The following is a 15010-nucleotide window of genomic DNA, read 5'->3' on the forward strand; positions in this document are numbered from 1 at the left end:
TAAAAAATAATGCGTTTTTTTCAAAATTAGCGCTCTATTTTTGTTTATAGCGCAAAAAATAAAAACCGCAGGGGTGATCAAATACCACCAAAAGAAAGCTCTATTTGTGGGAAAAAAAGGACGTTAATTTTGTTTGGGAGCCACATCGCACGACCGCGCAATTGTCAGTTAAAGCGACGCAGTGCCGAATCGCAAAAAGTGGTCTGGTCTTTGACCAGCAAATTGGTCCGGTCTGAAAGTGGTTAAGATAAGAAAAATAAATAAAATAAGAAAATAACTTCTGCCTTTACAACCGCTTTAAACCAAAGAAACACAGGAGCCGAGTGTAAATGTAGACAGAGGGGGGAATATCAGAACTTTAGACTCACTCAAAGCCACCAAAGAGTGCCACCTTGTGGTCACTGTGTAGACTGCAGTCATAAATATTATACAGGATTTATATAGCGCTAACAGTTTACTCAGCGCTAACAGTTTACGCAGCACTTTACAATATAAATAGGGACTGGCCTGCATATTCTGTAGATTGGGGGAGTTTTATAATAACAGTAATAACAATATTCCTGGTATTTTGGCTTCATATGTATCGGCTCCTATAAACTATTTTCACTATTGGTGATTCTTGCCCAATGAATGTTGGTTGGAACTTCGGTTGGCACAAAGGGAAGCCACCCTCACCATCTGCTAGCGGCCTCACTCATCTGATGCTATTGTAGACCTCTCCATGGACTCTGCTTTGAACTTACACTTACGCTTTGCTCAGACGTACACCAACTTTCCAGACCCGACCTGTAGACCCAGGAACGAGAAGATTGGTGACAAACCAAAAAACAGAGTTTGGGGTAATTATCTTTATTAGACTCTGTGGATAAAAATTCCTACTAAAGTAAAATAAGAACGTTTATTATTTTTACGTCCGACTCTGAAGCGGGATTCTGGAAGCTGGGCTGCGGGTCATGCGTATCCTGATTGCGGTGTGTCTTCCGATCATTTCTATCTACAGCGTGCATATCCTGGTTTCTTGACTCGGCAGTGTGCGTTTTCCTATCTCCGGCTTCGGCCTCATGTGTTTTCCTATCTCCGGCCTCGGCCGTGTGCGTTTTCCTATCTCCAGACTCGGCTGTGTGCGTTTTCCTATCTCCGGCCTCGGCCGTGTGCGTTTTCCTATCTCCAGACTCGGCTGTGTGCGTTTTCCTATCTCCGGCCTCGGCAGTGTGCATTTTCCTATCTCCGGCCTCGGCCGTGTGCGTTTTCCTATCTCTGGCCTCGGCCGTGTGCGTTTTTCTATCACCGGCCTCGTGTGTTTTCCTATCTCTGGCCTCGGCTGTGTGCATTTTCCTATTTCCGGCCTCGGCCGTGTACGTTTTCCTATCTCTGGCCTCGGCTGTGTGCATTTTCCTATCTCCAGTCTCGGCAGTGTGGGTTTTCCTATCTCTGGCCTCGGCCGTGTGCGTTTTCGTATCTCTGGCCTCGGCTGTGTGCATTTTCCTATCTCCAGCCTCGGCCTTGTGCGTTTTCTTATCTCTGGCCTCAGCTGTGTGCATTTTCTGGTGTTTCTCCAGATACACCTTCAACATGAAGTTCTTCCCACAATCGGCACATGAGAATGGCCTCTCCTGGGAATGGACTCTCATGTGCGAAGCCAGATACGACTGGTGAAGGAAGGTTTTGCCGCACTCCGAACAGGGAAAAGATTTCTCCCTTGTATGGACCCTCTGATGTGTGGCGAGGTGCGACTGGTGGACGAAGCATTTCCCGCATTCCAGGCAAGGAAACGGCTTTTGGTCCACGTGAAAGCTGCGTAGGTGAGCATTGAACTGTCCTTTTAGGGTGAAACATTTCCCGCACTCTTCACAGGAGAACGGCTTCAGTCCCGAATGGACCTTTTGGTGACTAATGAGCTCGGCCTTGGTAATGAACCGCTTCCGACACTCCGTACACTCAAAAGGGCGCTCTCCCGTGTGGAGCTTCTGGTGTCTTTGAAGGGGTGGTAGCTGTTTGAAGGCCTTCCCGCATTCGGCGCACGAGAACGGCTTCTCTCCAGTGTGCACACGCCGGTGAGTTCGAAGCTGCGACTGGCCTGTGAACCATTTGCCACAGTCCGGGCAGGGAACCGCCCCGTCACCGGTGTGAAGCCTCTGGTGCAAAGCCAACTTTTTGCTGCTCGGAAAACATTTTCCGCAGTCAGGGCAGGGAAAAGGTTTGTCGCCGGAGTGGATTCTGAGATGTTCAATGAGCCTCGACTTAAACGGGTATCGTTTCCCGCACACAGAACAAGGAAATGTGCCCTCCTCTGTGTGAACGATCCTCTGATGAGCGCTCAAAGCGAACTTCCAAATAAAGCATTCCCCGCACTCCTGACACGAAAATGGCTTTTCCCCCGTGTGGACTTTTTGGTGCCGGAGGAGCTGCGACTTCTGTTTGTACTTCTTCCCGCACTCTGGACACATGAAGGGGGTCTCGCCGCTGTGGGACAAGTAGTGTCGACTAAGAGAAGAGTTTGTGGTGAAAAACTTCCCACACTGGGAACATTTATATGAGGACTTCTTATCGTTGTGAACTTTCTGGTGCGCGGCGAGGCACCACTTTGTTTTGAAGGTCTTCCCGCACTTGGAGCAAGTGAAAGGACGTTCGCTGGAGTGAGTCTGCTCGTGCCGGTCTCGGTTGGTCTTCCCTTGGAAACATCTCCCACACACTGAGCACGCAAATGGTTTTTCTCCGGTGTGAACTCTCAAATGAGCCAGGTAATGAGATCTCTGCAGCAAACCCTTCCCGCACTCGGGACATTTATATTTCCGAGGCTTAGGAGCAACACATTCCTCTTCGGGATTAGAGGAAGCTGGTGAGCTGGCTTCACTGGGATGTCCTGGATGGTTTTCTGGGGTGAAGGAATCTTCTGAGGAATCTTGTGGGGTGCTGTCTTCTTCTAGGTCACAATCTTGGGACACAATGTGATGCTCCTGCATGTCTTCACCTGTTAAAGAACACCATATAATTATGCAGAATAACATTTTAGTGTATTAAAACAGTAAGACAGATAATATTCTCGTAATATAAGAAGAGTCTGCACCAAGGCCACCTCATTTCCAAGGACTTGCCAATATAGACTTTATTATGCTACCTGCATACAGCATGTTGGGCTCAATGGCCTACAGTTGACATCTAGAAGCCAATCCATATGATACCAGATTTGTGGGATGGGATTTCTTAGCATGGACTACCTAGTCAAACAGTTCAGCTCACCGTGGAGGTAGCAAGACCATGGTGAGTAGGCTGTCCGGGTTTTCACCTGTTAGGCGTCAAGATACAATAAGGAAAATTGTACCAAAACCCTTCAACATATTTGAGGCTCGGTGTTCTATAAAGGAAACGGCTGACCTATGGCTCCATGTTCTCTAGAGGAACTCAGACTCAGATATGGCGCACTGTTCTCCATAGGGTTTGGTGGCCTCAAGATGGACTCAGATATGGCTTGTGGTCTCTAGAAGGACTCAGATATGGCTCACTGCTCTATAGAAAGGACTCAGATATGGCTTAGTGTTTTCTTGATGGACTCATATATGGCTCAATATTCTATATATGGATTCTGTATATGGACTCAGACAAAGGACTCAGATTTGGCTCAATGTTCTCTAGGACTTAGACATAGCTAGGTGGTCTCTAGAAGGACTCAGATGTAGTCCTGTGGCTTCTAAATGGACTCAGATATGGCTCAGTGTTCTCTTGATGGACATCTAGATGAACTCAGCAATGGTTCATTGTTCTTTAGAAGAACTCAGATATGGCTTGGTGGCCTCTAGATGTACTCAGTGTTTTCTAGGACTCAAAAATGGCTGTGGTCTCTAGACGGACTAAGATATGGCTTACTGGTTTCTTGATGGACTTAGATTTGGCTCAATGTTCTCTTGATGGACTCAGATATGGTTCAGTGGCTTCTAGATGGACTCAGATATGACTGTGTTCTAAAGCAGGATTCAGATATGGCTCAATGGTCTGTAGAATAACTGAGCTATGGCTCGGGGACCTCTAGATGGATTCAGATATGGCTCAGTGTTCTATAGAAGGATTCAGATTCGGCTTGGTGCCCACTAGAATATAACTCAGAATTGTCTCAGTGGCCTCTAGATGGACTCAGATATGGCTCTGTGTTCTCTTGATGGACTCAGATATGGCTCAGTGTTCTGTATATGGGTTCTGTATATGGACACAGACATGGCTCAGTGTTCTCTAGAAAGACCCAGATATGAATCTGTGGCTTCTAGATGGACTCAGATATGGCTCAGTGTTCTCTAGAAGGACTCAAATATGGCTCAGTGTTCTCCATAGCGACTCAAATATGGCTCAGTGTTCTCCATAGGGACTCAAATATGGCTCGGTGACCTCCAAATGGATTCAAATATGGCTTGTGGTCTCTAAAAAGACTTAGATATGGCTTGGTGGTCTCTAGATGGACTCAGATCCATCCAGACATGACTCAGTGTTCTATAGCTATGCCTTGTTGGTCTATAAATAGAATCAGACATGACTCAGTGCCCCCTCAGGCTAACATCAAACATGGCTCACATCTCCTTAGCCAACAGCAGATATGGCTCATTATTATTAATGATTTATATAGCGCCAACAGTTTACGCAGCGCTTTACAATGTATAGGGGGGACGACACAATTACAGTACACTACAAAAGGTACAGGAGGGCCCGGCTCGTAGAGCTTACATTCTAAAGGGAGGGGGTGGTGGTACAAAAGGTAACAGCTGCAGAGAATGATTTGATGGGGGTGGCTCGGGGACAGTTAGGTGGGTGTGGGATAGGCTTCCCAGAATAAATGAGTTTTCAGGGAACTCTTAAAGGTGGACAGGGTAGGGGCTGATCAGACAGACTGGGGCAGGGAGTTCCAGAGGATGGGAGAGGCTCTGGAGAAGTCTTGAAGGCGAGCATGGGAGGAGGTAACAAGGGAGCTAGAAAGCAGGAGGTCGTCGGAGGAGCAGAGGGGGCTCATGATCTTTAGCCTACACAAGATATGGCTCAGTGCTTTCCTACTGACATGACGTATAGACTTGATTTTCAGATGGTATTGGATTTGGCTCACGGTTTCCATCTGGGTATCTGAGTGTCTTTTCTCTTCTTCACTGGACAACCAATAAGTCTTACTGGAATGTCGTGGTATCAATCAATGTGGTGGCAGACAGATCACACCCCCTAGTATCAGAGATGGCTGGTCTGAGACCACCTACCTACTCCTGACTGCTTGTTTTGCATACGGTGAATTTACAGACACACCCACCAGTTGTCTAAGCCCTCCTTAAAATTTTCCGCCGCATGAGATCACAAGGTCGCTGAGAAATGCAAATCTTAAAGGCATGTTCCACCATATTAGGATTAGGATTCACATCTGCAGAAAATGTGACCACCAGAAGACCTACCCGACCCCAAGTCTTCTTCGTATCTAACCTGAGCCAATGGCTGCCAGCGTCTCCTCCTTCTTCATCATCAGTGGCTCCTCGATCTCCTCTTCCTTCACCTCGTCTTTAACGATGACAATCTTGAAATCTGACAGGTCTTCGCTCTGGACAGAGAAAGAAAAGTAAATCTTCTCCTCGGCTCAGTCAGCGGAGGATCTGGAGGTCTGACCCAACAGAGGTGCTCATACATCCACCTGATAGTGGGGGGGACTTTTCCACGGACGACCCTTCCGAGGCGCGGTATCGGCTTTTTCTCTGGAGGAGGTTTTTGAGGAGTCGCAAGACTTTCCACATCTCGCTGTAGGTTTCCCGACATCGTTTTCACCTGCCGGGGAAGAAAAAACTGTTTCTTTAAAGCCCTCATCCCCTGCTCCTGTCACTGGCTTAGTGCCTCTCCCTCCCCCCCCAAGCCAGGTGCAGACATGGAGTATTGCCAGCCCCGGTCATGGATTCAGATTTACAGCACCAGGAGTCTTTGGTGGGCTACATCCACATCTATGTCGATGAGAAGAGGTGGGCGGGGCTGTTTCTTGTTAGAAATAGGTGGGTGGGGCTGATTTTCTTATTATAAAGAGGTGGGCGGGGCTGTATTTAAGATTATGATGACGTGGGTGGGGCTGTGTTTCTCATTATAAACCAGTGGGTGTGTCTGTGTTTTGTATTGTGAAGAAGTGGGTGTGTTTGTGTTTTGTATTGTGAAGAAGTGGGTGGGGCTGTGTTTCTTATTATTAGGAGGTGGGTGGGGCTGTGTTTCTTATTTAATAAGAAATGGATGGAGCTATGTTTCCTATTAGGAAGAAGTGGTGGGAGGGGCTGTTTCTTGGTATGAAGAGGTGGGTGGAGCTGCGTTTCTTATTTAATAAGAGGTAGGCGGGGCTGTGTTTCTTATTATGAAGAAGAACTGGGAGGGACTGTTTCTTAGTATGAAGAGGTGGGCGGGGCTATGTTTCTAATTATGAAGAAGAACTGGGAGGGACTGTTTCTTAGTATGAAGAGGTGGGCGGGGCTATGTTTCTAATTATGAAGAGGTGGCTGGGGCTTTCTTGCTTATTATAAAGAGGTGGGCGGAGCTGTATTTTTTTATTATGAAGATGTGGGTGGGGCTGTGTTTCTTGGTAAAGAGAGGTGGGCGGGCTGTGTTTTTTTTTTTATTAAGAATAGGTGGATGTGTTTCTTATTATAAAGAAGTGGGCGGGGCTGTGTTTTTTTTTATTATAAAGTGGGTGGGGTTGTATTTCTTACTATGAAGTGGAAGGGGTTGTTTATTATTTAATAAGAGATGGGTGGAGATGTGTTTCTTATTATGAAGAGGTGGGCGGGGCTGTGTTTCTTATTTAATAACAGGTAGGCGGGGCTGTTTCTTTATGAAGAGGTGGGAGGGGCGTCTTCTTGGTATGAAGAGTTGGGTGGGGCTGTGTTTCCTATTTAATAAGTGGTGGGTAGGGATGTGCTTCCTATTATGAAGAGGTGGGAGGGGGCGTCTTCTTGGTATGAAGAGTTGGGTGGGGCTGTGTTTCCTATTTAATAAGTGGTGGGTAGGGATGTGCTTCCTATTATGAAGAGGTGGGAGGGGCGTCTACTTGGTATGAACAGGTAGGCAGGGCTGTGTTTCTTATTATGAAGAGGTGGGTGGAGCTGTTTCTTATTTAATAAGAGGTAGGTGGGGCTGTGTTTCCTATTATGAAGGGGTGGGAGGGGCATCTTCTTGGTATGAACAGGTAGGTGGGATGTTTCCTATTATGAAGGGATGGGAGGGGGCTATGTTTCTTATTTATTAGGAGGTAGGTGGGGCTGTGTTTCTTATGATGAAGAAGTGGGATGGGCTGTTCCTTGGTATGAAGTGTTGGGTGGGGCTATGTTTCGGTAAGTGCCCCGGACTGGCCTGTGTTAGTATCTTGAGTTTAGGAGCCGGTGAGGATTCGGGCCCCCGAAGGAAGTCAATTGTGGAGATCAACATCCCCCACAGACCTACGGAGACAAATTTTTGAAGGCACTCCATAAGTCACATGGTCACAAGCTGGTATATGAGGTTTGAGGTGGAGCTCCTCACTGGAGATCAGAGAAACACACTCAACACAAACCGGAAATATCAATGGAAACAGGTCACTACTCACTGATCTCCATCGGAAGCTCCTCCTCCTTACACGGCCGACCATCCCCCACACACCTCTCTTCTACTTCCACTTTATTATTGCTTGGAATGTCCATCTGGAGCTCCGCCTGATACGGAAAGAAATACTAAGTGAGAAATGTGAAGAAACATTCAAAATCTACACAGAGGACATCAACTCCACCTACCTGATGATGGTGAGGGATGGTGTGACCTTCCTGTGTGGAATCCCGGGAATACAGAGGACGGGGACATCTCTCTGGTGGGTTCCCATTACTGGATCCATCTGTAGGAAACACACACACTGACTGAATACATTGTTTCTATGTGTTTATCAGATGATGGGGGATCTAGGTGGAGCCTCCGTACTGCTCTCTCCTTTACAATAAAGTCTCCTCTTACCCGGTGATGTGAGGGGCGGCTGACTCGCCATAATTGCTGGGTGCTCAGCTGGTTGGGGAGTAGAGTGGAATCACCAGGTTGGAGCCCCCGGTTCTTCACACAATGACAGGACAACACCTCCCCCGATCTTCTGGGTGGCTTCTAGAGCCTTCTGCTCTTTGTTCCTGTATGATGGAGGGAGGTGAAGGCCTGGGGAGGGTCATCTGACTTCACTAGAGGAGATCTCTGGAACAAAACAGAAACAGTGATGTCATGTGACCTCCCAGAATCCTCCTCACCTCCCCGGTCAGGTCTGTGTTTTATTAATAGAAATAAGAGTGATGTCATGTGACCTCCCAGAATCCTCCTCACCTCCCCGGTCAGGTCTGTGTTTTATTAATAGAAATAAGAGTGATGTCATGTGACCTCCCAGAATCCTCCTCACCTCCCCGGTCAGGTCTGTGTTTTATTAATAGAAATAAGAGTGATGTCATGTGACCTCCCAGAATCCTCCTCACCTCCCCGGTCAGGTCTGTGTTTTATTAATAGAAATAAGAGTGATGTCATGTGACCTCCCAGAATCCTCCTCACCTCTCCGGTCAGGTCTGTGTTTTATTAATAGAGATAAGAGTGATGTCATGTGATCTCCCAGAATCCTCCTCACCTCTCCGGTCAGGTCTGTGTTTTATTAATAGAGATAAGAGTGATGTCATGTGACCCCCCCAGAATCCTCCTCACCTCTCCGGTCAGGTCTGTTTTATTAATAGAGATAAGAGTGATGTCATGTGACCCTTTCGTTACAGTGGACCTGTCATCAGACATGCATCTTGGTTCAGCATGCTCGGTAATGTATCCATGTCCACCTTCCAGGTATTTATTACCCCTTACAGAGATGACGCCCCCTGACAATGCCTTCATCTTCTTTTCTCTGCAGAAGGATGGCACCATATTTGTTCAGGGATCATCCAGGTTCACCATCTTATTCTAGGCACAGTCACTGACCGGAGGTCAATGGTGGCTTTTAGAGGTAAAAGGTGGTGCCATTCTTTTGTTGTATACTGTGACTGGTCAGTTTACAATGTTACAGACAGGTCCACTTGAAATGGACTAAGTAGGTTGACACTGATTGTAATTACACCACCTGGCTGCAGACTGGAGATCATTTTATGTCCCCCATCCACTATTTGACCTAAAACAGGAGTAAGAATCAGCAACCAATCAGATGTCACCTGTCTGGAAACAGAACTACAAAAGCTGGCCTCTGATTGGCCGCACTATACTGTATAGTTACTGCGCACAGAAAGCTCAATAGAAGATACTCACCACTTTTCCCTCTTCTAGAGATGCACAGGAAATGCCAGCCCCGCCTTCACGTCTTTCCCCCCCGCCCCTATTTCCGCCCTCTTCGCTTCACTGCCCTTTCCCACATCTAACATGGCCGCGCCGCTACCGGAAGTCGCTGTGACAGCCAGTAACGGTGGCGAACCTCCCGTCTTTCTTCTTAAAATGTAGTCACCCCGGGTAAATGGAACGAAGTCCGCCGCACACCGGTGTAGTGTCACAGTTTGATGCCTATCACAGGATGGTGCGGAAGTGACGTTGTTGCGTACTGCGCATGCGCGATGCGCTCCAAACGCTCGCGCCGTGCGTTCCAACATAGTTTCGGCAATACAGTTCAGCGAAACCATCACATAATGTTACGGAAGTGATGTTACACACAACACAAACACGGGCCACGTTGTTGCGTACTGCGCATGCGCGATGCGTTCCAAACACTTGCGCCGTGCGTTCCAACATAGTTTCGGCAATACAGTTCAGCGAAACCATCACATAATGTTACGGAAGTGAAGTTACACACAACATAAACACTGGGCCGTTCGTTACAACACTAATACTTCCCTTGTTACCTAGTAGGTTTTGCATTGCTGGGACTTGTAGTGCCTATCCTGAGCTACATGCTTCAATGTTCAGTGTCCTCATCCCTATCCCCATGCTTCAATGTTCAGTGTCCATCCTTATCCCCGTGCTTCAATGTTCAGTGTCCTCATCCTTATCCCCGAGCTTCAATGTTCAGTGTCCATCCTTATCCCCGTGCTTCAATGTTCAGTGTCCTCATCCCTATCCGCGAGCTTCAATGTTCAGTGTCCTCATCCTTATCCCTGTGCTTCAATGTTCAGTGTCCTCATCCCTATCCCCATGCTTCAATGTTCAGTGTCCTCATCCCTATCCGCGAGCTTCAATGTTCAGTGTCCTCATCCTTATCCCTGTGCTTCAATGTTCAGTGTCCTCATCACTATCCCCATGCTTCAATGTTCAGTGTCCTCATCCCTATCCGCGAGCTTCAATGTTCAGTGTCCTCATCCTTATCCCTGTGCTTCAATGTTCAGTGTCCTCATCCCTATCCGCAAGCTTCAATGTTCAGTGTCCTCATCCTTATCCCTGTGCTTCAATGTTCAGTGTCCTCATCCCTATCCGCAAGCTTTAAATGTTCAGTGTCCTCATCCTTATCCCTGTGCTTCAATGTTCAGTGTCCTCATCCTTATCCCTGAGCTTCAATGTTCAGTGTCCTCATCCCTATCCCCCTGCTTCAATGTTCAGTGTCCTCATCCCTATCCGCGAGCTTCAATGTTCAGTGTCCTCATCCTTATCCCCCTGCTTCAATGTTCAGGGTCCTCATCCTTATCCCCGAGCTTCAATGTTCAGTGTCCTCATCCCTATCCCCCTGCTTCAATGTTCAGTGTCCTCATCCCTATCCGCGAGCTTCAATGTTCAGTGTCCTCATCCTTATCCCCCTGCTTCAATGTTCAGGGTCCTCATCCTTATCCCCGAGCTTCAATGTTCAGTGTCCTCATCCCTATCCCCCTGCTTCAATGTTCAGTGTCCTCATCCCTATCCACGAGCTTCAATGTTCAGTGTCCTCATCCTTATCCCCCTGCTTCGATGAGGACACTGAACATCGAAGCATGGGGATAAGGATGAGGACACTGAACATTGAAGCTTGCGGATAGGGATGAGGACACTGAACATTGAAGCACAGGGATAAGGATGGACACTGAACATTGAAGCTCGGGGATAGGGATGAGGACACTGAACATTGAAGCAGGGGGATAGGGATGAGGACACTGAACATTGAAGCTCGGGGATAAGGATGAGGACACTGAACATTGAAGCAGGGGGATAGGGATGAGGACACTGAACATTGAAGCTCGGGGATAAGGATGAGGACACTGAACATTGAAGCTCGGGGATAGGGATGAGGACACTGAACATTGAAGCTCGGGGATAGGGATGAGGACACTGAACATTGAAGCATGGGGATAGGGATGAGGACACTGAACATTGAAGCACAGGGATAAGGATGAGGACACTGAACATTGAAGCTTGCGGATCGGGATGAGGACACTGAACATTGAAGCATGGGGATAGGGATGAGGACACTGAACATTGAAGCACAGGGATAAGGATGAGGACACTGAACATTGAAGCTCGCGGATAGGGATGAGGACACTGAACATTGAAGCATGGGGATAGGGATGAGGACACTGAACATTGAAGCACAGGGATAAGGATGAGGACACTGAACATTGAAGCTCGCGGATAGGGATGAGGACACTGAACATTGAAGCATGGGGATAGGGATGAGGACACTGAACATTGAAGCAGGGGGATAGGGATGAGGACACTGAACATTGAAGCTCGGGGATAAGGATGAGGACACTGAACATTGAAGCTCGCGGATAGGGATGAGGACACTGAACATTGAAGCTCGCGGATAGGGATGAGGACACTGAACATTGAAGCAGGGGGATAGGGATGAGGACACTGAACATTGAAGCTCGGGGATAAGGATGAGGACCCTGAACATTGAAGCAGGGGGATAAGGATGAGGACACTGAACATTGAAGCTCGCGGATAGGGATGAGGACACTGAACATTGAAGCAGGGGGATAGGGATGAGGACACTGAACATTGAAGCTCGGGGATAAGGATGAGGACCCTGAACATTGAAGCAGGGGGATAAGGATGAGGACACTGAACATTGAAGCTCGCGGATAGGGATGAGGACACTGAACATTGAAGCAGGGGGATAGGGATGAGGACACTGAACATTGAAGCTCAGGGATAAGGATGAGGACACTGAACATTGAAGCAGGGGGATAGGGATGAGGACACTGAACATTGAAGCTTGCGGATCGGGATGAGGACACTGAACATTGAAGCATGGGGATAGGGATGAGGACACTGAACATTGAAGCACAGGGATAAGGATGAGGACACTGAACATTGAAGCTCGCGGATAGGGATGAGGACACTGAACATTGAAGCATGGGGATAGGGATGAGGACACTGAACATTGAAGCACAGGGATAAGGATGAGGACACTGAACATTGAAGCTCGCGGATAGGGATGAGGACACTGAACATTGAAGCATGGGGATAGGGATGAGGACACTGAACATTGAAGCACAGGGATAAGGATGAGGACACTGAACATTGAAGCTCGCGGATAGGGATGAGGACACTGAACATTGAAGCACGGGGATAAGGATGGACACTGAACATTGAAGCTCGGGGATAAGGATGAGGACACTGAACATTGAAGCACGGGGATAAGGATGGACACTGAACATTGAAGCATGGGGATAGGGATGAGGACACTGAACATTGAAGCATGTAGCTCAGGATAGGCACTACAAGTCCCAGCAATGCAAAACCTACTAGGTAACAAGGGAAGTATTAGTGTTGTAACGAACGGCCCAGTGTTTGTGTTGTGTGTAACTTCACTTCCGTAACATTATGTGATGGTTTCGCTGAACTGTATTGCCGAAACTATGTTGGAACGCACGGCGCAAGTGTTTGGAACGCATCGCGCATGCGCAGTACGCAACAACGTGGCCCGTGTTTGTGTTGTGTGTAACATCACTTCCGTAACATTATGTGATGGTTTCGCTGAACTGTATTGCCGAAACTATGTTGGAACGCACGGCGCGAGCGTTTGGAGCGCATCGCGCATGCGCAGTACGCAACAACGTCACTTCCGCACCATCCTGTGATAGGCATCAAACTGTGACACTACACCGGACACAAGTCCTGGCCTCTGCATCACTTACTTCCGGCCTGTGCGTTCCACGACGCCCAGAAACCGGAAGTGAACCAAAGGGCAGTAGAGGGAGTGTGAGCTGTGGGGGTATCGTCTATTTTATTGTGGTCCTAGACCGTATACAAAACAATTAGGTGGCCATTTTGTTGGAGTCCAAATGATATATCACAGCATACATACATTTTTTCTGAAGTCCAACACATACTCAGGCGGTATGGATACCAATATACAACCTAGGAGGCCACAAAAGGCTCAGTCTGACACCCACTGGGGACACTACAGGGCAAATTAATGATTTAGGGCTCAGCTTGTCCTCGTTCAAAGGGGTTCCCATTAGAGATGCCACCTCATCCCTTTAAACCTTTTGAATTACACAGGTTCTGAGTCTAATTGAATGCAAGTAAGGCACCAAGTGAGTTTAATTACCACCTTAATAAGCCACAGAACCTGCGTGATTAACATGTGTTCGAGTTTAAAGCGGGAGTCCGCCGGGACTCCGCGTTTTTTTTTTTTTTTTAAAGTCAGCAGCTACAAATACTACAGCTGCTGACTTTTAAAATAGTGACACTTACCTGTCCAGCGTGCCCTGGATGTCGGCACCCGAAGCCGATCTCTAGATCGACATTCGAGTGCTGCCGCCGCCATCTTGGGTATGGGAATCAGGAAATTGAGCCTTTCGGCTTCATTTCCCGGTTCCCTACTGCGCATGCGCGAGCCGTGCTGCGCAATGAGGACGGTCCCCGCTGCCTCTGGGATCTGTGTGTTTCTCAGCAGGCAGCGGGGCACTTGCGGAAGGGGGCGGGCACTTGCGGAAAGGGGCGTAATGTACGCCCCTTTCCGCAGAGAGCTATCCCGGAAGTGGGTGCAGTTACCTGGATTAACCAGGTAACTGCACCCCCCTCTCCCCTGAAAGGTGCCAATTGTGGCGCCGGAGGGGGGGAGGAATCCGATGAGCGGAAGGTCCATTTTAAGGTGGACCTCCGCTTTAAAGGGATGAGGTGGCAACCCTAGTTCCCATGGTGGGAATTTTCCAGGTGACCTGGACAATGCCTCCCTATGTCAGATGGGGTTGGAGGTACAGATCCGAGCGTACATTTCCATGGCTCATCAGGGCAATCCTACAGCGATTGTAGAGGATCCTGTGGAGCAAATCGAGTCCTCAAGTACCCCCAACAGGTCATGTTTTCAGGCTTTCCATTATTTTGCACAGGTGATTTGATCAGTTTCACTGCCTTGGTAATTACCGCAGCCATTTCGAAATCATGAAAACATGACCTGTCGGGGATACTTGAGGACTGGAGTTGAGAAACATTGCCGTAGAGGACAGACATTCTCCCTTCTGTCGCCTTCAGGGGCCATCTGTGGTCACCTAAGGTAACAACAGTACTGGAGACCTATTTATTAATGCGTTCACAAATCAGAAGGATGGTAAATATGACCTTCTGCTCCAGGTTGGAGGGATTTGGTTGACCGAATTGTCTGAGTTGGAAGGGTGTTCAGGACAGAACTCATAGTCTGAATATCCAATAGAATGTGAACACAACGTCTATAAGCCACCGATCCTCTGAGGGCTAGAGACTGGTGGCCATTTAGTCGTTGATGGACAAGGTTCTCGTCCAGTATTAGAAGCTACCATTGGTGTCAGCCATAAGTAGGAAGCTTGAAGCGGGGAAGGCTCACTAAAGTGTGGAGTTCCATTGATGGTGGAGCCTTATGGGGGATATTAGATTTAAGAACAGTTACCTTTCAATGCCACTCATATAGGCAATGTTCACATCTGAGGTTCAGCAATGGCAGCCCACAAATTTCCCTTAGGACAGGTTGGGTGTATCCTATCCTAGGCAAGGCTCCCATCCAGCCTTAGAAGCTACCATTGTCTAACTGAGATGAGCTGGGCTAAATCCAGGGCATGGTGCATGCCTACATCATCACAAACAGGCACATTCCCTCCTGTAGCCCCTC

The 15010-nt window shown here is 48.0% G+C and overlaps 1 protein-coding gene across 2 annotated transcripts; it reads right to left on the reverse strand.

Moving 5' to 3' along the window:
* Positions 1 to 833: 833 nt before the first annotated feature.
* Positions 834 to 9492, reverse strand: LOC143956193 (uncharacterized). Of its 2 annotated transcripts, XM_077466348.1 has the most exons (7): positions 9271 to 9492; positions 7969 to 8193; positions 7755 to 7852; positions 7571 to 7676; positions 5645 to 5781; positions 5446 to 5560; positions 834 to 2971 (listed from the first exon to the last, which is right to left on the reverse strand). In XM_077466348.1, the coding sequence occupies exons 2-7, from the start codon at positions 7997 to 7999 to the stop codon at positions 879 to 881; spliced, it is 2580 nt and encodes an 859-aa protein (XP_077322474.1). In that variant the 5' UTR covers positions 8000 to 8193; positions 9271 to 9492; the 3' UTR covers positions 834 to 878. The 2 variants fall into 2 exon arrangements, with proteins under 2 accessions (XP_077322474.1, XP_077322475.1); XM_077466349.1 differs by lacking the exons at positions 5645 to 5781; positions 7571 to 7676; positions 7755 to 7852; positions 7969 to 8193; positions 9271 to 9492 and having other exon boundaries at positions 5418 to 5555.
* Between the last annotated feature and the right edge of the window lie 5518 nt (positions 9493 to 15010).

This window comes from Lithobates pipiens, unplaced genomic scaffold (assembly GCF_037356315.1).
Source record: "Lithobates pipiens isolate NorthernLeopardFrog02 unplaced genomic scaffold, aLitPip1_a1.2 Scaffold_35, whole genome shotgun sequence".
Classification (NCBI taxonomy): domain Eukaryota; kingdom Metazoa; phylum Chordata; class Amphibia; order Anura; family Ranidae; genus Lithobates; species Lithobates pipiens.

Bases quoted from the DNA above. Each gene is read 5' to 3' on its own strand.
- LOC143956193 (XM_077466348.1), bottom strand. From the start codon at position 7,999: ATGGCGAGTCAGCCGCCCCTCACATCACCGG. The intron at 7,677-7,754 runs GTAGGTGGAGTT...TTTCCGTATCAG, and splicing joins CCATCCCTCACCATCATCAG to GCGGAGCTCCAGATGGACAT. The intron at 5,561-5,644 runs GTATGAGCACCT...TTCTCTGTCCAG, and splicing joins CCCCCCACTATCAGGTGGAT to AGCGAAGACCTGTCAGATTT.